The 23,850-nt window shown below is 37.8% G+C and overlaps 2 gene segments (V, D, J or C); both read left to right on the plus strand.

Annotated features, from left to right (window-relative positions):
• Window positions 1-9,599: 9,599 nt before the first annotated feature.
• LOC120574588 lies at window positions 9,600-10,152 on the plus strand. The segment is given in 2 exon segments: window positions 9,600-9,714; window positions 9,815-10,152. Coding segments are annotated over 2 exon segments (366 nt in total).
• Window positions 10,153-12,184: 2,032 nt separating this feature from the next.
• On the plus strand, window positions 12,185-23,756 carry LOC120574412. The segment is given in 5 exon segments: window positions 12,185-12,380; window positions 12,470-12,520; window positions 22,148-22,248; window positions 22,309-22,450; window positions 23,749-23,756. Coding segments are annotated over 5 exon segments (342 nt in total).
• Window positions 23,757-23,850: the final 94 nt, after the last annotated feature.

Below are 23,850 nucleotides of genomic sequence, written 5' to 3' on the forward strand. Positions count from 1 at the left end.
TTCTCAGACAACATGGACTGATGGTCAGTCAGTGACACCAGAAAACATCCCAGATGATTAATTTCTTCCGTGTTTCCTCTCTCCCTTTTATTTCATCAGGTTGTACAGTGTAGGATTCACGTAGGGTACAGATTTGATCATTGGCAAATTATCAAATATGTTTTATCAATATTAATAAAGTTATGAGTAACACTATCAAATCGACAAACAATCAAAAGCGCGCACCACCCTGCAAGTCAGGGACCAATAATCAAACTGTGGAACAGTCTCATTTCTGTAAAAATCCTTTAAAAGGAATTAAAGGAAGAAGGTGATTTGGAGGCGGACCCGTTCAACCAGCAATTATCAAAAACAAATACACAAATAATCACCAGCAACTGCTAATTAAGTATAATCGAATTTATTAACGTCACTATTATCAGTAGCCAATCAATAATCCTTCAATAATAAAACGTATATACCTTTTTCAGTATCACAACCCAAAACAAAGAAAAAAACAAAACAGCATGTGTTGTGGACACATCTGTGTGTGTGTGTGTGTGTGTGTGTGTGTGTGTGTGTGTGTGTGTGTGTGTGTGTGTGTGTGTGTGTGTGTGTGTTGTGAGTGAGAGAGTGAAAGAGGAGGGCGGTGTCGAAGTGTAGTTCTAACACAAAACAACAACCCCCAAAATGGCTACTCCTGTGAGCTGCACAAAACTATTCAGCCTCAAGAGGGCGATAGTGGTGCTGGGTGCACGAGGAGGGGGTTGGACAGGAGCCGAGGGGGTTGCTAGGCAACCCCAGGTGGGTAAGCTTGCAGCGGTAGCTACCTAGCTAGCTTGCTTGTCCGTGTGTGTGTTAGTAAAAGGAACAGAATAAAGGAGGAAAACAAAAGAGACACTCTGATCTTAGTTATTGATAACGGCCAGCTCAGTGGCTAACAGCTGATTTCCGCGATTGTCTCGCAGACAGTAACTAAACTCCGTGAAAGGAGTGGTTTAGCAGGCAGCGCTTACGGTTTTAACCAGCTACTTAACACAACAAAATCAAACAGTATAGTGATCAATTTATACATTCACTGAAAACAGATTAATAATCGAGTAGACCAGTACATAATTAAAATCACAGATCACATTACTGGAAAAAAGTGGTAGCGAACCCTTTGCTCATTAATAAACACACTACTTATCTCTGCCCAGACGTCAGCCTTTTTACGGTGTGTTCAGTCCGTTTGTTCCTGTCCATAGGTTTCCACAGAAATGAAACAGAACGGGTCCTTGGCGCTCGTCAGCGGCCACGGAGAAACTTCCCTCCAAAAAGGCAGCAAGGGGGAAAGTTTGGTCGACTTTGAGAAGGAAAACGTCGTTTCCTTCTCACTGCAGTTATGAAAAACACTGGTGCGTTTTTCATAGGATCCTCCGAAATTAAATCCACTTTCTCCAGAAAATGGAAGTTCAGCACAAGCGCTTGCGTGCCTCCTGTCAGCAACGTGAGTTGCAAGTGAAGACAACAGGATTTTGGGTGATCAGGCTTATTTATAGGTCAAGACTCCATGCTGTGTTTATGGTCCCGCTGACCCAATAGGAAGACTCGAAACTCTCGAAAGTGTCGAGACTACAATCTTGTAGTTCTTTGACTTCCTGCCAGTTGTGAGGCTTGTCCCTTCTGGCTGGGACTTTAGCATAGAGGTGTTAATTAACCAGGCTTTGGGGTTTACATACAGGCCACGATTCCTTTGTCTCTCTGGTCAGCTCAATCTGAGGCCTTTTTGGTTAAATCAGGTTTAACCAGCTTCTTGGTCCCCAACAACAGGTCAGAGTATGGAGTCCATTCCTTCCAGTTCAGTAGTGAAAAAGCCTGGGGAGACTCTCAGTCTCTCCTGCAGGGGATCTGGCTTCACATTTAGCTGCTGTGTTATGAGCTGGATCAGACAACCTGCAGGAGAAGGAATGGAATGGATAGGGAGCGGCTTCTCTACTGCAAGCAGAAACACTTATGCCAGCAGTGTGCAGGGCCGTGTAGAAATCAGTAGAGATGACAGCAACAGCATGGTGTATTTGAGACTGTCCACTAAAGCGCCAGAGGACTCTGCTGTGTATTACTGTGCCAGAGAAACACACTGGTTAGAGGAAGCAGAGGAAGCTGGCAAAAATCTCAGACAAATTATTTTCCAAAGAACCAACAGATGGCAGTAGAAGATAAGACGTCAGGATGATACTAAGTAGAATATGACAGTGGCTCTAAACACACACAAACAAATTCATGACCACAATGGAAGCAACAGCTGATGTCGTGGTTTGTGACTTCCTGTTTTTTAGTGTTGCATTTGACATTGGCTTTTCCAAAGAAAAAATGGTAATAAGGTTACTTTTTTTGATTTTGAACAGCAGGTTTGTTTGTTTGTTTGTTTATTTATTTGATTAGGACAATGCACATTAATGAACATTTCTGTAAATGCGCCAGTGTTAGCCAGTCGGCTAATTTTCAACTGTAGTCCTAGTTGCCTGGCATGCATGTCTTTATGGTGGGAAGAAACCGGAGCACCCGGAGGAAACCCACGCAAGCACGGGGAGAACATGCAAAGGTGTTGAGAATATATTTGGACATTTATGTATGATATATCCAGTATATGGACGGCCATCAAATGCTGCTGAGCATAGTATATAAATACTTCTAATTAGAGTATAAATAAATGTATCTTCATTATTGAGAAAATCAATCGTATGATCATATAATGAAAGAATTATATAAATCATATTTTCCAGAGATATGTTGAGTTTCTGTTTGAGGAGGAGGAGTCAATGCAAATCTCTGACCTCTTCCATCTCTACATATGTGTTGCAGAGTGAAGGACAGACACTAAATCACTGACATACACACTGTAGACTGGACAGAGACAACTGGCTTTAACAATGATCAGACCTGATTATTTGGTTGTTTTTCTCATCCTGTCATTTAACTGGTCAGGTAAGAACAATAGATGTTTTTCTGAGAAACTTCCTGGTACATAGACAACATGGCTGCATTACAGAAACTAATGAGCTGTTTAAATGTCTGTAGGTACTGAGGGTCAAACACTGACTGAGTCTGAACCAGTGGTTAAAAGACCTGGAGAATCCCACACAGACCGCTGCACCATATTCTGGGTTTGGTGGGGATTATACTAATGCTTGGATCAGACAGGCTGCTGGAAAAGGACTGGAATGGATCGCTCGCATCAGCAGTGCTAGTAGCAACATCTACTACTCTCAGTCAGTTCAAGGCCGGTTTACCATCTCCAGAGAAAACAGCAGACAGCAGGTGTATCTGCAGATGAACAGTCTGAAGACTGAAGATTCTGCTGTTTAATATTGTGCTTGAGACCCACAGTGACTGAAGACAGTGGAGCAGCTGCACAAAAACCTCCAAAGACAACTAACAATGTGATCTTAATGATATCTGAGTTCCCCCCCCGCCCCAAATTACAAAGCACTTTGATATATCTACATTATATTCCTATATATTTTACTTTATACTTATGAGTAAATATGTATTCTCTTCATGATGTTACATCACTTAGATTATTAGACAGTTTCTTCATTTATCAAAGCATTATCTACTGAAGAACTAAAGTTAAGCACAAACCATAATGTTACAATAGTATAAAATGATGAAATGACAATAATGTAACTGTCAAAAATGATAGTAGATGTTGATCAGAATGAAATTGTATGTGCTTGTTAATACTCCATGTGGTGCCTATTGTTCTCAAAATGACTAATGAGAAACGGAGCCTTGATAACAAGATTAATTATGAATTAACATACTTGAAAAACCCTTGTATCTTAATGTGTCAGATGTCATTTGTATATTATTAGAATACATTTGGTTGTGGTGTTAATACTGAAACATTTTACACAAATTAAAACATGTCAGACAAAGGTCAAAACAGTTGACTTGGAGGGTTGACTCTGACTCAGTTTCATTAAATTGCAATTATCTACACTACTAGCATCTACTACTCTCAGTCAGTCCAAGGCCGGTTTACCGTCTCCAGAGACGACAGCAGAAAGCAGCTGTATCTGCAGATGAACAGTCTGAAGATTGAAGATGATTGTTGTATGACTGGCTTTTAAGAATTCTGAATAAAAAAAGTAAAAATCATGCTGCATGATATTTGATATATGATTTTATTTCTGACATAACCACACACATATGAAGGTAAAATATTTTGTTTATTACCGAAAAGTAACTTGTAAATGGATGAACTACAATAGTTTTGATCCTTGTTAAAGGATTTAGTTTTTTTCATTTTGTCACGTTTCAGTTCCTGAGCAGCTGTTTTCCTCTAAAAGGCTCCAAGATTCTCTGTATGTCTGTTTCTTTAAACATCTGCAAACACTGAAACCATTAAAAGTCTTTTATTAAAAGCTGCAAAATATATTACTATTCACATGATTGTGGCTGCTGTCAATGGATTTATGTTTGCACCAAATACAGTCAGTAAGCAAATATATGAAAAAATAAATGCAGATAGCAGCAACTACACAGCTTGGATCAGACAGCATGCAGGGAAAGGACTGGAGTGATTGTACATGGTGGTGTTACAGCCACCAAACTACAAATATTCACTGAAGAACAAGTTCAGTACCAAATTAAGACTCTCCCAGTGACTCATCAGTAAACCCCTCAGAGCCTGAACACTTGTAACATGAAGCCACCAGAGGAGGAGCCCTCAGACCACTAATGGTTTCTACACCAGCTCACTGTTACAGTAACAATCTAAAATGTGTTTGTCAGAGAACCAATTTCCACAATTCCACCACTACCCCTAGTCTTGTCAAGAGAACCATCTGGAAGGGCTTTGAAACTGAACTTGCCATTCAAAACTCTTTGCTTTATCCATTTCTGCTCAAGGCTTGTTTCTGCTAGCCACCCACAACATTACTGTGCATCAAAAACAACTAGTGGTGTTAAAAGCTTTTGCGTTAACTCTTTATTATAGCGTTCAATTTGACGGCCCTAGTTTAAATATTTGGAGGTTTCGATCACTGATACATCATTGTCTGTACTCCCACAAGACAGACTGAATTACACTTTTAGAAACCGTTTAAAGGTCCCATGACATGGTACTCTTATAGACCTTAGTGGTCCCCGAATACTGCATCTGAAGTCTCTTTCCCGAAATTCAGCCTTGGTGCAGAATTACAGCCACTAGAGCTTTCAATGAGCTTTCATTAGTATGTGCCATTTCTGAGTCTGTAGCTTTTGAGGAGGAGAGAGAGGCGGGGGGTGCAAGGTGGAGGGTGGGGGTGTGGCCTTGACCCACTTTACTCATTTGGAAACCATGATTTCTCTCTTTAATGGGTGGGCCAAATTCTCTGGGTGGGCAAAGCAGAGAAAGTAAATAAACATATTCAAATGTTACAAAACGACTAATGTAATAAAAAAAGGGATTAGTAACATCAGGTTAAAAATGTGAAACAAAGTCAAAATGGTAAGAGATACGGTGAGATGATTTGTGAAAACACAAAATACAGTTAGGAGAAAGCCAAAAAAGGAGGAGTCAATGCAAAACTCAGATATCTTCCACCTCTACTTATCTGAGTGCAGAGAGGAGGACAGAGAACAGTGGACACACAGTTTAACATGATGGACTATAGGACAGGACTGCTGCTTTTAACTCTCTGCTGGGCAGGTGAAGATTTTCTCTGATCTTAATTTGAAGTTGTCTTTAAAACATTACCAAAATTAAAAGCAACTACTGATTTTCTTTATTTGACAGGTGTTGATGGTCAGACTCTGACAGAATCTGAACCAGCAGTTAAAAGACCTGATGTTGTACAGATTGACCTGTACAACATCTGGATTGTAATTCAGTAGCTACTTGATGGCCTGGATCAGACAGGCTCCTGGAAAAGGACTGGAGTGGGTTGCGAGTAGCTATGACAGTAATAACATCTTCTAATCTGTCAGTCCAAGGCCGGTTTACCATCTCCAGAGACAACAGCAGAGAGCAGCTGTATCTGCAGATGAACAGTCTGAAGACTGAAGATTCTGCTGTTTATTATTGTGCTCGAGAGCCACAGTGACTGGAGTTGGTTGAGCAGCTGTACAAAAATGTTGCAGTACTAATTTGTATGGCTATATCCTAAGAAATAATATATTTATTAATATATTATACTTAAATACTTGGAGGTTATAGTCACTGTTATTTTAATGTATTGTTATCCCACATGAAAAAAAATAATTACACTTTATATATTATATTAACATGTTAAAGCAACAACAATTTTGTTGACAACTTAGCTTTAATGCTTATCATCTAATAATACTTAATATTTTTTTTCAAAGTCTGTTTCATCATTACTGAAAAATCTGAATCAGTCAGCTGTAGGAATGAGTGTGGAGATGAAGAAGGTTGGTGAGCTAAGATGGGGCCTGGTCATATAGAGGATTTGTGAATAAATCAGTGATCAGCTGAGTTCTCAAAGTCTGTTACAGACTTCAGAGGGGTGTACACTGTTATCCCGAATTAGTTGACTTTACTAGAAATTTGTTTGCAAACCCGTTGCTTGTTTTTACACAAGGTGAAACTTAACAGGTCAAGTTGTATTAACACAGAGCGGTAAGTTGATGCAGTAGACAAATCAAGTCTACATTACTGTAGTAGTCAGTCTCGTTTTGCCAGACCTTCCTCCACCACAGTGCTGTGGAAGAGGGTCTGGCTAGTCCACACAGCATTCCTGGATGGGAGAAAAATATCTCTGCTCTGGTTTATTGGCATTTCTATAAAACAATCACAATAGTCATGGGCGGCGCTAAGCGCTGTATGGAGCAACGGTGCCTCTGCAAAATAGCCTCGGCCTGGAACTTGTTTTGGTGGAACTTGTACGTTCTAAAGTTGTTTTAGTCGTACAACAAAAGACAAGATTGGACAGATAGTCTAGCTAGCTGTCTGGATTTACCTTGCAGAGATCTGAGAAAAGTTTAACCTTAGTCCTCATAAATCAACCAGAGTTTAAAATGTCAACACAAAGAAATCCCAAGGCAACGGATATCCGGCGTAATTGAGTGAAATCCGTCGACAGCAACGGAGCAATCCCTGAAGTGCAACATTGAGGATATAGACTAAGTAGTCAGAACTAAAAATCATTAGTAAACATGAATACTTTTTCAGGAGACATGTTGTCTGAAATAAGCATGTTAAAGCTTTAGTGCGTTACATTCAAACCATTGCCAAAATGGGTTGATACAAAGCTGATTAAGACTGTCAGCTCCACACAACTCCCTCTGGATTTCTCAGTATGGCTATGTTCAGAATCTGGTGTTGTCCGAGAACTATGTTCAAGTAACAGAGTTTTTGACACATTGAATAAGCTGAAATGTTCGAACAGCTTAAAAAAAAAAGAATGTAGGGTTTTTGTATTTCTTAGGGTTTATTTAAGTTTATTTAAATACATCTTCACTCAATCCAAATAAAATGAATGGGTTTCAGTTTTAGTGACGTCTGCACGTATAACGTTAACTTATGGCTTATTGCAGTGGTTCCCAAACCTTTTCACATCAAGGTCCCCTACACTGACACAAATTAGACCACTGACCCCCATTTGATAAGATTTTGTTCCCAGATCCCCAATCTGATCTTCTCTTTGATGTTTTACTACAGAAAGTGTTTAAACCCATGACCCAAATAGTTATACATTCTGTCAGTGTATGAACTTCTGTCATTGTACTTAGGAAATATAGTAAAAATAAACAAATACCCTTTTTGCTGGGGACCCCTTAAACACCCTCATGAACCCCTGTGGGTCCCCAGAACCCCCTTTTGAAAACACTCACCAGCCTGCTGTGGCGGCACGAGAGCTGACGAAACCAAACACAGACAACGCCCTAGGAATTTCACCCAGAGAATGATTTTACTTCCAATTACACGATTATCATATTTAAGGTCACACAGGTCAGTATACAAAAGTGCCAAAGACGAGGTTCAACTTACAAAGAATACCATTTTATTTCAATATAAAACAATAAAGTTAAAAAGCAATCAATTTAAAAACACATTCACACCAAAAAAAGGGGGAACATAATTAGGCTGAGGCTTACCAGTGGCGGAGAAGGGGGTACGAGGGGGTAAGGGGGATCCCAGGGAAAGTCACCCGTGACACAAAAAAAATCAGTGAACACAGCAAATCAAAATGGGGAAACACAGCACACCGGGAAGGAGATGCCACCACCCGGACACCAACACCACCACCTTCGGCTCTCAGTCAACTAAAAAATGGGAAGAGAAATGGAAAACACAAAATTAAAGGGTTTCACTCACAAAAGAAATATCAAAAATCATAACAGATTATAAGGAAACAAATTGAAAGGAATCAAACACAATATAAATACAATGTAATGGCCAGAACCACTAGTGGTTCCAGAAAGCCGTACCAAAACAAGAAACAGAACACTTATAATTAACACAACATAACCAAGAAAAATCAATATTTAAATAAAAAAAACTAAACTAAACAAAATATAAGTACAATTTTGAATTAAATTGAAAGCAAAATAAAAAGAAAAGAAAGAAACAACTAAATCAACCAAATTAATATAAGGAGCCAAACCCCTCAACTACATTCATTCAAATAAAAGCAGGTGGCTCATACATCGGCCCAGTAGCCATGAAGGCAACACAGGCGTGCAACAATACTCAGGATTTTTAAATAGCAGCAGTGGCAGTCTCGGCAAAAGCCTCCTTAGGTAAAACAGCAATCTCGACAGACAGCAGCCTCGGCAAAAGCTTTCTTAGGCAAAACAGCAGCCAGTAGTTGAAGTGTTACAGCTAACAGGGATCTCCGGCGGCTTCAGCATTCCGTTCAAGCAGCGTTTTAGTAGACCCAGAGGGAGGCAGCTCCGAGCATGCAAACCGCAGCAGCTATCAGTGTTACTGCTTACTTAAGGTAAAAAAAAAAAAAACCCCCCCCACAAAACAAAAAAAACACACCGCGGTGTAGAAAAACCCGAAAGTGTAGAGGACTTCCGTCAAAAATGAGCAAGAGAGGGCGGAAGGAGGACAACTAGCTGCTTTTATACCAGGCCCTTAGCCAGTGATTGGTCAAAAAAGCGCCAGGTAGTTAGGAGTTCAACTCATACTGCTACACTACCAATACTTAATTATTGTTCTCTCACTCGCGCCTAAAGCGAAAAAACTTTTCTGTGATTGGACATTGCAGCTTGTGGAATTGTGGGACTTTTTTTGAGCAGTGAGCAGTGAGACAAAAAAAGATCACAGTAGGTCATAATAGTTACTCGCACACTGATCATAAATTATATTTCTGGACCACACATTTATGTTTAGGGGCAAATGTGAGTGAAATACTCGCAATGTAAAGCTCTGCCTGTATGTGTAATTTATATATTTTTTATGTATTGTATGCAGGATGTTTACAGTAAAATAACTTGTTTCCAGGCCTTCAATGTTTCATTTCGTGATTTTGTCTTAATTGTTCCATTCTTAAAATAATCACACATCACAAGCAGCAGGTAAAGTCCATCTATGATGTTCCCTTTTAAACCTGTAGAGGGAGGTCTATGCAAACTCTTCCTTCTTTATAAACACACCAACAGCAACTGTAGAATCATTAGAGGCAGAACAGCTGACAGTTTCATACATCTCAGAAAGACTTTGATCAGACATCAGTTCATCGCAGAGTTTGATGGGAAATATGATTGTCTGGGGTTTATTTTTTGTAGTTGCTATTAATGGTGAGGGAATCATTTTTGCAGTTACAAAGTAAAGCAATTAGTTATTTTAAATGCTCATATTTTCAAGTGTGATGGATGATGATCATTTCTTTCCTTACAGGAGTTTGGAGTGAGATCAAACTGGACCAGTCTCCCTCTCAGGTGAAAAGACCTGGAGAGACAGTGAAGATGTCATGTATCATATCTGGTTATAGCATGACAAGCTACAGTATCAACTGGATACGACAGAGACCAGGAGAAGCTCTGGAGTGGATTGGGTGGATAAACACTAATACAAACACTCCGAGCTATGCCAGCTCCTTTCAGAGCCGTTTCAGTTTTACTCAAGATGTTCCCAGCAGCACTCAGTACCTCGAGGTCCAGAGCCTGACAGCAGCAGATTCTGCTGTTTACTTCTGTGCTCGACAGACACAGTGACTGAAGACAGTGGAGCAGCTGCACAAAAACCTCCACAACAGCAATGTGATCTTAATGATATCTGAGTCCCCCCCCTTACAAAGCACTTTGATATATCTACATTATATTTCTATATATTTTACTTTATACTTATGAGTAAATATGTATTCTCTTTATGATGTGACATCACTAAGAGTATTAGACAGAGTTTCTTCAATTGTCAAAGCATAAAGTTGCCAAAGTCAAGTACAAACCATAATGTTATAATAGTATAAAATGGTGAAATGACAATAACGTAATTGTCAAAAATGATAGTAGATGTTGATCTGAATGAAACTGTATATGAATGTAAATGCTCCATGTGCTGCCTATTGTTCTCAAAATGACTAAGAAGAAACAGAGCCTTGATAACAAGATTAATTATGATTTAACACATTTAAAAAAACATTATATCTTAATGTGTCAGATGTTCTTTGTGTATTATTAGAATAAATTTGGTTGTGGTGTTAATACGGAAACATTTACACACAATATAACATGTCAGACAAACGTCAAAACAGCTGACTTGGAGGGTAGACTCTGACTCAGTTTCATTAAATATCTCCAGTCCAGATGTTTCCTCCCTGTGAGGAGGAGTCGATGCAAAACTCAGATATCTTCACCTCTACTTATCTGAGTGCAGAGAGGAGGACAGAGAACAGTGGACACACAGTTTAACATGATGGACTATAGGACAGGACTGCTGCTTTTAACTCTCTGCTGGGCAGGTGAAGATTTTCACTGATCTTGACTTAAAGTTGTCTTTAAAACATTACCAAAACAGAAAAGCAACTGATTATTTTTTGTACTTGACAGGTGTCGATGGTCAGACTCTGACAGAATCTGAACCAGCGATTAAAAGACCTGGAGAATCCCACAGATTGACCTGTACAGCATCTGGATTGTCATTCAGTAGCAGATGGATGGCCTGGATCAGACAGGCTCCTGGAAAAGGACTGGAATTTGTAGCAACTATCGAATATGATAGTGACAGAATCTATTACTCTCAGTCAGTTCAAGGCCGGTTTACCATCTCCAGAGACAACAGCAGAGAGCAGCTGTATCTGCAGATGAACAGTCTGAAGACTGAAGATTCTGCTGTTTATTATTGTGCTCGAGAGCCACAGTGACTGGAGTTGGTTGAGCAGCTGTACAAAATCCTACAGTACTCATTCTTTCAGGCTGGTAGTGCACAAGTTTACATATATTTCATAAAATGTATATATGTAAACATTTTATATTACATTGTTGTTTTCAGTTTGTTACGTAGTTTTACATTCTGTAATTTTATTGTCATATATGTTTTTATTATGAATTAATAATCCTCCCTGTATTATACACAAACTTGAAAACACATTAACAACACAATAAAGATCACTCATTGATAAAAGGTCCAAACACAGTCCAACAATCTGGTTGCTGAAATTAAACTTCTACAAATACTTTACATTTCTTCAAAGTAAGACACAATTATGTCTGGAAATGATATGATGTGGAATCTATGAGAATGAAAAATAATGTTAGTGTTTCTTTTATAAAATCACTAGAGGACAGTCAGTGTCTAGTTTCTCTCTCATCTGTTACTAAAAGGAGAAACTCAGATCTGCTGTTCTCATTGATCTTAACTGACTGATATTCAAACTCTAAAATGATTCATATTGCTCTGTGATAAAATTAATAGGTAAATAAGAATATGTCACTTTTTCCATCACATACTATAATATCATTAAAATTATTTCTAAGAGAAAACAGCTGAAAGTGGAGATGAGTGATGACAGCATTCAATGTTATTGTTTAGAGTGAATTTCCTTGTATCGTGTATGGAGATAACTATTTTATTTATAGAGATTTTTAATGTTTGAAGAAAGAATAATAATATAGTCATTAAGGAGTTAATGTTGTGTATCAACACAAATGTAAGTCTAGAAAGTAAGTGGAGACAATATTGACAGTTTAATGCAATAAAGTCATCTGTACCTAGATATGAAGAAATCAAAAATGACACGCATATTTTCACTCTGCAGATATAATAACACTGAACAAACTCTTCTATTGACTCCAGTTAGACCAACATTGATGCTTCATATGTTTGATTTTATGCAAACTCAGTGACCTTCCTTGTTTCTCAGCTATAAAAACATCACATCAGGCTGTCAGTGGAGTTCACAGCACGTCAGTTTCAACATAAACCATGTTCTCTGGAGCTCTGCTGCTGCTGTTGGCAGCTGGATGTGAGTCTCTCTGGATTTGTTAAAGTCAAAAGTTCTTCTTTTACAGTATAACTTGATCATTTGTTACAAAACATTTTCTTTTTTAACAGGTGTGAAGTGTGAACAGTTGACCCAGCCAGCCTCTGTGACTGTGCAGCCAGGTCAACGTCTGACCATCACCTGTCAGGTCTCTTATTCTCTCAGCAGCTACTACACAGCTTGGATCAGACAGCCTGCAGGGAAAGGACAGGAGTGGATTGGAATGAAATATACTGGAGCTTCATACTACAAAGATTCACTGAAGAACAAGTTCAGTATTGACTTAGAGACTTCCAGCAAGACAGTGACTCTAAATGGACAGAATGTGCAGCCTGAAGACACTGCTGTGTATTACTGTGCCAAGAGAGCCACAGTAACACAAACCATCAGTAGTAAATTAAAATCAATGATACATCATAATATGTATATACTGTATAATCTTCAAGTGATGAAATAAATTCATCTCACAACTTCATTTTAAAAGAATGTAATCTAACAGTAGAAATGAATCCTAAAAATTAGAGTCTCTTCCATAATATTATTTAATAATTATGTAAATCATAACTGCATCAGTAACGGAATTGGGTTTAGGAAACATTGTGATGTAAATTAGTGAAACTACAAATTTTTTTTATTTTCATTAACTAACACTTATTTGTCAGAGTTCCACCTTTTCTTTGTGAGAGATTCAAGTTCCACATTTTATTTGTGTGAGATGAAGACCTGAACATTTCATCTTCATTTTGATTTATTCAAATATACTTTAGTCAGCTGATTTACTATCATCAGTATGTAAATCAGCCTCCTTGTGTGTTGCCTCATAAAGAAGAGAAGTGTGTGTGTGTCAGTGAGAGACAGAAGAGCTCACATCAGTTCAGTGATTTGTGTTTCCACAAGTGTGAACAGTATTGATCTCATCCAGACAGACTCAATGGTTGTGCAGCCTGGACAGTCTCTGACCATCAGCTGTCAGGTCTCTGGTTATTCTTTGACTGATGACAGCTATGCAACAGGTTGGATCAGACAGAGTGAAGGAAAACCAATGGACTGGATTTCCCATCAGTGGGGTGGAGGTAGCCTTATTCAAAATAATGCTCTGAAGAACAAGTTCAGCTACGGCAGAGACACTTCTGCTCTAACAGTGACTCTAAAAGGACAGAATGTGCAGCCTGAGGACACAGATGTGTATTACTGTGTACGTTACCACACAGTGATACAAACCACCAACAGACCTGCACAAATACCCAGCAACCAGCCAGATTCAACCACACACACTTTGTAAAATTAGTGTAAACAAATAAATTATCCAGCAGTCTATGTGGCCAGTTACTCCCTGATAGAGAGATTTTCTATGATTAAATGTATTTGAAAAATTTCTCACTACAAGGATGTGATGTTGTATATCTCTAAATTGTATTCAGAAAGTTAGAAAAGAAAAAAATATTTCCTGTTACATACAAAAAGCTGGATCAGGCAATAACATTTGATATAAGCAAGATAAACATACCCATTCAAATATGCAGCTTAAGTATGCAAATAATATTGTTGTAATTTGGCTATGAAAAATATCATGTCATCTGCTTTTTTTAAATGCCAATACTAGAAACCAAGAAAATACACATTTTGTTATCACTTAAACAGTATATATATATAAGAAATATTTCTCAGTTCAGTATACTGTCAGAAAAATACAGCTTGTCTGTCCCTGTAGTATTTCATAGCAGAAGTAGTTGACATGTATTTGGTATTTTTTAGTTTCCTGCTCTTGTAGAAAACTACTGATGATAAAGTGCATCTGCTTTCCATGTTCCCTTTTTAAACCTGAAGAGGGAGGTCCATGCAAACTCTTCCTTCCTTATAATCACACCATCAACAGCTCTTAGAACATTTATGACAGAACAACTGGGACACTTTAGAAAACTTAGAAATATTCAGATCAGAAAACACTGGATTACAGTGTTTATTACAGAATGGAAAACATGATTTCATTGAGTTTATTCTTTATAGTTACTTTTCACGGTAAGAGTAATTTCTGCTTTAACACACTGAAGACACTCTAGTGTAACTATTTAACCTCTGTGATGGATGATTATCACAATTTCTTTCCTTACAGGAGTTTGGAGTGAGATCAAACTGGACCAGTCTCCCTCTGAGGTGAAAAGACCTGGAGAGACAGTGAAGATGTCATGTATCATATCTGGCTTTGACATGACAGACTACTATATTCACTGGATACGACAGAGACCAGGAGAAGCTCTGGAGTGGATTGGGTGGATGAATGCAGGTTCAAACTCTGCTAGCTATGGCAGCTCCTTTCAAAGCCGTTTCATCATGACTGAAGATGTTCCCAGCAGCACTCAGTACCTCGAGGTCCAGAGCCTGACAGCAGCAGATTCTGCTGTTTACTTCTGTGCTCGAGAGACACAGTGACTGAAGACAGTGGAACAGCTGCACAAAAACCTCCACAGACAACAAACAGGAATGTGATCTTAATGACATCTGAGTCCACCCCCACCGCACCTTACAAAGCACTTTGATATATCTTCATTATATTTCTATATATTTTACTTTTTATTATGAGTACATATGTATTCTCTTTATTATGTTACATCACTTAAATTATAAGACAGAGTTTCTACATTTGTCAATGCCTTGTACAAACCATAATGTTATAATAGTATAAAATGGGGAAATGACAATAACATAATTGTCAAAAATGATAGTAGATGTGGATCGGAATGAAATTGTATATGATTGTAAATACTCCATGTGCTGCCTATTCTCAAAAATGACTAATGAGAAACAGAGCCTTGATAATAACATTAATTATGAATTAACACATTTGAATAAACCTTATATGTTTCAAGGTTCATTTGTATATTATTTGAATACATGTGGTTGTGGTGTTAATACTGAAACATTTTACACAAATTAAACCATGTCAGACAAACGTCTAAACAGCTGACTTGCAGGTTTGACTCTGACTCAGTTTCATTAAATATCTCCAGTCCAGATGTTTCCTCCCTGTGAGGAGGAGTCAATGCAAAACTCAGATATCTTCACCTCTACTTATCTGAGTGCAGAGAGGAGGACAGAGAACAGTGGACACACAGTTTAACATGATGGACTATAGGACAGGACTGCTGCTTTTAACTCTCTTCTGAGCAGGTGAAGATTTTCACTGATATTAATTTAACATAGTTTTGAATTGTGTAACAACTAAGATCATGTGATGTTTTTTAGTATATCTTGACAGGTGTTGATGGTCAGACTCTGACAGAATCTGAACCAGCGACCTGGAGAATCCCACAGATTGACCTGTACAACATCTGGATTCACATTTAGTAGTTACGGGATGGCCTGGATCAGACAGGCTCCTGGAAAAGGACTGGAGTGGGTTGCGATTATCTACAGTACTAACATCTACTACTCTCAGTCAGTCCAAGGCCGGTTTACCATCTCCAGAGACAACAGCAGAGAGCAGCTGTATCTGCAGATGAACAGTCTGAAGACTGAAGATTCTGCTGTTTATTATTGTGCTCGAGAGCCACAGTGACTGGAGTTGGTTGAGCAGCTGTACAAAATCCTACAGTACTAATTTGTATCGCTATATCCTAAGAAATATTATATTTATTGATATGTTATACTTAAATACTTGGAGGTTATAGTCACTGTTATTTTAATGTGTTGTTATCCCAAATGAAATTGAAACATGTTCAAGCATTAACAACAATTTTGTTGACAACTTTGCTTTAATGCTTATCATCTAATAATACTTGAATTTTTTTTTAAAGTCAGTTTCATCATTACTGAAAAAACAACAACACACACTTATTATCAGAATCAGTCAGCTGTGGGAATGAGTGTGGAGATGAAGAAGGTTGGTGAGCTAAGATGGGGCCTGGTCATATAGAGGACTTGTGAGTAAAAAGAAAATGTAAATCAGTGATCAGCTGAGTTCTCAAAGTCTGTTACAGACTTCAGAGGGGTGTACACTGCTATCATGAATTAGTTGACTTTACTATAAATTTGTGTGGAAACCTGTTGCCTTAAACCATCTACGTTTTTACACAAGGTGAAACTTAACAGGTCAAGTTGTATTAACACAGAGCGGTAAGTTGATGCAGTAGACAAATCAAGTCTACATTACTGTAGTAGTCAGTAGTCTCGCTTTGTCAGACCTTCCTCCGCCACAGTGCTGTGGAGGAGGGTCTGGATAGTCCACACAGCATTCCTGGATGGGAGAAAAACATCTCTGCTCTGGTTTATTGGCATTTCTTTAAAGCAATCACGATAGTCATGGGCGGCGCTAAGCGCTGTATGGAGCAACAGTGCCTCTGCAAAATAGCCTCGGCCTGGAACTTGTTTTGGTGGAACTTGTACGTTCTAAAGTTGTTTTAGTCGTACAAAAGAAGACAAGATTGGACAGAAAGTCAAGCTAGCTGTCTGGATTTACCTTGCAGAGATCTGAGAAAAGGTTAACCTTAGTCCTCATAAATCAACCAGAGTTTAAAATGCCAACACAAAGAAATCCCAAGGCAACGGATATCCGGCCTAAATGAGTGAAATCAGTCGACGGCAACAGAGCAATCCCTGAAGTGGAACGTCGAGGATATAGACTAAGTAGTCTGTACTAAAAATCATTAGTAAACATAAATATTTTTTTTATAGAGACATGTTGTCTGAAATAAGAATGTTAAAGCTTTAATGCGTAACTTTTTTATATTCGTGAACGTCCGTCACATTCAAGCCATTGCAAAAAAAGTGTTGATACAAAGCTAATTAAGACTGTCAGCTCCACACAACTCTCTCTGTACTTCTCAGTATGGCTATGTTCAGATACTGGTGTCGTCTGGCGACTTCTGCGCACAGAAAATCAAGCAAAGATAATTACTTCTTCTGAAGAGTCCATCATGTTTTTTTAAAAGACTAGTATCTGAGGAGAGGAGGATGTGATGGTAAATAAATACATCCTTTAACAGATATATTCCATTTTTTCTGGGGTCTAATGCTTTAAAAAGATGTACACTGCGAAAAGACAATTTTCTGTTGCATGCAGTGGAATATGAAAAAGAATTAGGAGCATGCGTGAAAAATGTAACAAGGTTTTGACACATTGAACAGCTGAAATGTTGGAACAGCTTAAAAAAAGAATATAGGGTTTTTGTATTGCTTAGGGTTAATTTAAGTTTATTTAAAAACATGTACAGTTTTTTCTCTTTACTCAATCCAAATAAAATTAATGGGCTTCAGTTTTAGTGAGGTCTGCATGTATAACGTTAACTTATGGCTTATTGCAGTGGTTCCCAAACCTTTTCACATCAAGGACCCCTACACTGACACAAATTAGACCACTGACCCCCATTTGATAAGATTTTGTTTCCGGATCCCCCATCTGATCTTCTCTTTGATGTTTTACTACAGAAAGTGTTTAAACCCATGACCCAAATAGTTATACATTCTGTCATTGTGTATGAATTTCTGTCATTGTCTGTACTTGGATGAAAATATAGTAAAAATAAACAAATCCCCTTTTTGCTGGGGACCTCCTTAAACACCTTCAAGAACCCCTGTGAGCCCACTTTTGAAAACACTCACCAGCCTACCAATACTACATTGTTGTTCTCTCACTCACGCCGAAAGCGAAAAAACTCTTCTGTGATTGGACATTGTGGCTTGTGGAATTGTGGGACTTTTTTTGAACAATGAGCAGTGAGATGAAAAAAGATCACAGTAGGTCATAATAGTTAATATTTACTGTGCTTACACAATTAGTGTGTCGCTGACCAGCAACATTTTTTATTTTGAATTAAATATCTTTTTTTTTCTTGCTAAAACATTATGGGCTTTTAGATTTTGTTTTATTTTTTAAAGTGAAACAAGCTGCAGAAGCTTTTGGGTGAGTTGATAATATGGGTGTATCCAACATACTGCATAAACATACTATTAGAATAGATTATTAAGAATCAAGACAATTTACTCATTTGATGTAATCATTCATTATCCAGCTATGTCAATGTTGTGGCAATTTTAAATCAATCAAAACATGTCAGACAAGCATTAATTGTTTTGACTTAGAGAAATAAAATTCACTTTTCATTCATCTATTAACTATACCCACTAATTCTTGAGAGTCATTGATGGCAGGAGCCAATCCCAGGTGACATTGGGGCGAAAGGCGGCGTACATCGTGGACAGGTCGCCAATCAATCACAGGGCTCATTCACATTACATTTTTACCAAACAAAAACTGAATGCCAAGCCTAGTCTAGTGGTATCCTCCCTGTGAGGAGGAGTCGATGCAAAACTCAGATATCTTCCACCTCTACTTATCTGAGTGCAGAGAGGAGGACAGAGAACAGTGGACACACAGTTTAACATGATGGACTATAGGACAGGACTGCTGCTTTTAACTCTCTGCTGGGCAGGTGAAGATTTTTACCACCTTTCTTTTGAGGCTAATTTAGTTGTAAAAATATGTATATATCTTGGTATGTTGTTTGGCTCTGTTCTGATCAAACTGCTTTTCTCTGCAGGTGTTTACAGTCAGACTCTGACTGAGTCTGAACCAGTGGTAAAGCGCCCTGGAGAATCCCACAAACTGACCTGTACATATGCAGGAATATCAGATGACGATGCTTATATCAGCTGGATCAGACAAGCTGAAGGAAAAGGACTGGAGTGGGTTGCCTACATTTCTGCTGGAAGTGGAAGCACTAAAGCTTATTCAACGTCAGTCCAGAATCGCTTCACCATCTCCAGAGACAACAACGTGGACCAGGTGTATCTGCAGATGAACAGCCTGACGACTGAAGACTCTGCTGTTTATTATTGTGCTCGAGAGCCACCGTGATACAGGAAGCCACAGAGCTGTACACAAACCACTGCAGATGTCACTGTGACAGTCACTGATAGAAAGTGCAAGTTTAAATACCCCATAAATCACAGTATTCTATGCATTTCCCCACACTATGCTTTTATCACAATTTGCCCTAAACAGAAACAAAAAGTGGAGTTCACTCACCATCAGGATTATCATCTCTTATATGAGGCTGAGCTGTAAGAACAATAACAAAAAAATGATCTAAGTCTTTCCTGACCTCTCACTACTGATGGCTTGCCAAAAGGTCCAAATAAAAAAATAATTCATCGTTGCTTTGATGTTAAGATTTTTTTCATCAATTTTACAACAGCGTTCATTTAATTTCACCAAATGACAATAATTATATAATCTATTGTTTATTTTCATTTAACTGTGTTTTGTTCTGGGCTTTTCAAGTTCCGTAAGACGCTGTATGTTTACAAGCTCCCAGTATTTCTCAAATATCTTACAAAACATTTTAATAAATATTTTGAAAAAAGTTTAACTTAAAATTAAAAAAATAAAGTTTTTTTATTTTATTTTTTTACTATTACAGATTATTCAGTGCCACAGTTCAACACATTTTCATGAACAGTTTTATCCAAGATTATGGTCTGTATAAAAGGATGTTGGCCAGCCTTTATTGGCATGGTGTTCTAACAATATATTAAATGGTTTTTTTTAAATGTTAAAAAAAAAATAGTTTTTCATATTCAAATACATACATAAGTCATGTCATGGTATATCAATGACAAATAAAACTAAACAAAATTGAATTTAAATCTGATAAACTGAAGAAAAAAAATGTGTTTAATGCAAAACGCAATTTAACCAACTTACAACCTTAAAAATAGTTATGTTGATTAGAATATTTTGTTTTATTCTTACCCACTGCTGATAATACAGGCCCCCTTCCCTCCAGAGCAGGAAACAGTGTTTGGTTTTTGTATAAGGCTTCATCACAGTGATGGGTGGGCTGGGGCACTGAGATATAGATCCATACAAAAACCTAAGAGCAATAATCTAACGCTCTCCCATTCATGTGAAGAAAAGAAAAGCTGAGGACTGAATATTTCCTACTGAAATATGAGGTAACTACTGTGTTTATCATTTTTAATAAGGTTAACATTAACGTTATGAGGTTTGTCAACAAAAGAAAATCAATAGGACAATATTTATTAAAATATTTAATCATTGAAATTATTTTTTAGGCAGATGTTCTTGTCCTCAGTTTCATCACGCAATGTTGTGCAATATATTTAAAATTAAACTTTATACAAGCTATTGATCATCTGTGTTCTTTAATTGACCTTTATTGGTATTTACCAATTTGGTTTCACAGAAACTACAACTGCATCCCCGACTCTGTTCCCTTTGGTTCAGCGCAATCCTGGGGCTGCAGATAAAGTCACTGTTGGCTGTCACCCCCGTGACACTTTTAAAAGGTATGTGATTTGTTTATACTTATCATCATGACTCTCTTATGTCTATGGGTCCACCTGCATCATCTTATTAATCTCTTTTTTTATGAAAATGGTCAATAATAATGTCTGTTTCTCATGTGTCTGGTATTTTACATTCAAAATTATAATATTTATTATATATACAAATAATATTACTATATAAGCATATCTTGCTTATTCCATAACATAGCTTCATTAAAACATCTCCTCAGAGAAGAAAGCAGCTGAACAATAAACAGCATTTGTATTAAATTAAATTACAATATGCACAGAGTACTGCAAAGTCTGTGGATTGATAAATATCCAAACTGTTTTTCAGCTGTACAGTCACTTAGCGGTCCAAGTTGTCTACTGTTTTGTTTATTTATCTTGATTGTTATATACAGCAGCACTTTCATACACATAATTTAACAGGTACGCCAGCAGGCATTTTTCTGTGCACACAGCAATTAGTTTTTTGAATATCGTCACACAGGTTTTAGTTCCTAAATAGTTCATTTCCTCTCGAGGCTCCAAGTTTCTTTCCATGTCTGTGAAACTGCCACGATTTGAATACTGAAACCTTTAAAAGAAAAACTAATCCCAGTCTGCAGCAAACTATAGTGTTCATTTAGTTTATCTTGCTTTCACTTCAAAAAATAAATCAAACCAGTGTTTAAACACAAGTGAAGCCATAATGTAACTGAGTCAGTCAAATAAAAAAAAGAACAAATCTGCTGAATCTATTGATGAAAAAGAATAATATTTTCTAAATGAAGAGTAGACCACACATTGTAAATTAGGCTGACTTCCTGTTGCCAGTGGTTGGCGCTATGACTATATCTATAATGGCATGTAGATGTCCTCAGGCCTGACTCTTATCAAGCATCACAAATTCCAGGCAGATTGGACAATGTATATTGGAGATACAACAACTTCCTTTTTCATGACAATGTCCATATTACAGCCATGTCGTTTGACGAAAAATGAAACTTTTTTTTTTTCATGGTTAAGGTCTTTAGGAGAAGTTGATTAAAGCACAGCGCCCTGAAATGGCAAAAAAGAAAGCACATTTAATTAAAAATGACTGACTTCCTGTTGGGTTTAGGTTATACCTTCAAGAGGCTTTTTTGTACCTCGCACCCGTAGGTGTTTAGGCCCTAATAATAACAACAGTTTCTTTTTCTTTTTTTTTAACTCCAAACCAACCCACAATCATAGGTGTTGTGTTTGAATCTATGCAAACTCAGAAATCTTCCTGGTGACCCAGGTATAAAGACTTCACATGAGACTGTCAGTGGAGGTTAAAGAGGATAAGAAGCTCACATCTCATCAGTTTCAACATAAACCATGTTCTCTGGAGCTCTGCTGCTGCTGTTGGCAGCTGGATGTGAGTCTCTCTGGATTTGTCAAAGTCAGCTGTTCTTCTTTTGCTGTGCAGCCAGGTCAACGTCTGACCATCACCTGTCAGGTCTCGTATTCTCTCAGCAGCTACTACACAGCTTGGATCAGACAGCCTGCAGGGAAAGGACTGGAGTGGATTGGAATGGCAGCGGTTGGATCCACGACACGCTTTAGAGATGCATTGATTGGAGAGTGGATTGAAATGAAAGATACTGGAGCTTCATACTACAAAGATTCCCTGAAGAACAAGTTCAGTATCGACTTAGAGACTTCCAGCAAGACAGTGACTCTAAATGGACAGAATGTGCAGCCTGAAGACACTGCTGTGTATTACTGTGCCAGAGAGCCACAGTAACACAAACCATCAGTAGACCTGAACAAAAACCCCTCAGAGCCTGAACACTTGTAACATGAAGCCACCAGAGGAGGAGCCCTCAGACCACTAATGGTTTCAACACCAGCTCACTGTTACAGTAAAGAGAGAAATAGATATTTAGCAATGAAAAAGTAAAAGTAATATAACTTTGCTGGGGAATAATATGTACAATATTATTAAAAGGCAATTTCCAAAAAAGTCTCCTCTTTCTGACTCACTGACTCAATATTTATACAAATAAGTCTTCATCCCACATGAAATTAATTTTTTTTGTTTTGACTTAATGGATGTATATTTGTATATATGGATGGATACTGAAAATGGTATGACTCTTGAAGACTTTGTGAAAAACAGTATAACATAATTAACAACCCTTGTTTTTTGTCTTTTACTATTTAAATGTAGTTCACTTCAGGGGTAGTGTAAAAAGTCTCCACATGATGCAGACGGTGGTCAATATGTATATAATGTGTTTGTCAGCCTATTGCACAAAGTATACTGAATGAATGTCTCACATGTACAGTAAACATTCATTTTCCAGTTTCACCAAACAGTAACTGAGATCAAAGTCAGATCCAGTTCCTCCCTGTGAGGAGGAGTCAATGCAAAACTCAGATATCTTCACCTCTACTTATCTGAGTGCAGAGAGGAGGACAGAGAACAGTGGACACACAGTTTAACATGATGGAATATAGGACAGGACTGCTGCTTTTAACTCTCTGCTGGGCAGGTGAAGATTTTCACTGATCTTAATTTGAAATTGTCTTTAAAACATTACCAAAATAGAAAAGCAAACTGATTATTTACTTTATTTGACAGGTGTTGATGGTCAGACTCTGACAGAATCTGAACCAGCGGTTAAAAGACCTGGAGAATCCCACAGATTGACCTGTACAACATCTGGATTGTCATTCAGTAGCAGATGGATGGCCTGGATCAGACAGGCTCCTGGAAAAGGACTGGAATTTGTAGCAACTATCGAATATGATAATGCCAGAATCTACTACTCTCAGTCAGTGCAAGGCCGGTTTTCCATCTCCAGAGACAACAGCAGAGAGCAGCTGTATCTGCAGATGAACAGTCTGAAGACTGAAGATTCTGCTGTTTATTATTGTGCTCGAGAGCCACAGTGACTGGAGTTGGTTGAGCAGCTGTACAAAATCCTACAGTACTCATTCTTTCAGGCTGGTTAGTGCATAAGTTTTAAATATTTTTCATAAAATTTATATATTTAATAATTTTATATTGCATTGTTGCTGTTTTCAGGTTGTTAAGTTGTTTTATATTCTGTAATGGTGGTTTCATATATGTTTTTATTATGAATTAATAATCCTCCCTGCATTATACACAAACTTGAAATCACATTAT

This window comes from Perca fluviatilis, chromosome 15, assembly GCF_010015445.1.
Source record: "Perca fluviatilis chromosome 15, GENO_Pfluv_1.0, whole genome shotgun sequence".
In the NCBI taxonomy this organism is placed as follows: Eukaryota; Metazoa; Chordata; class Actinopteri; order Perciformes; family Percidae; genus Perca; species Perca fluviatilis.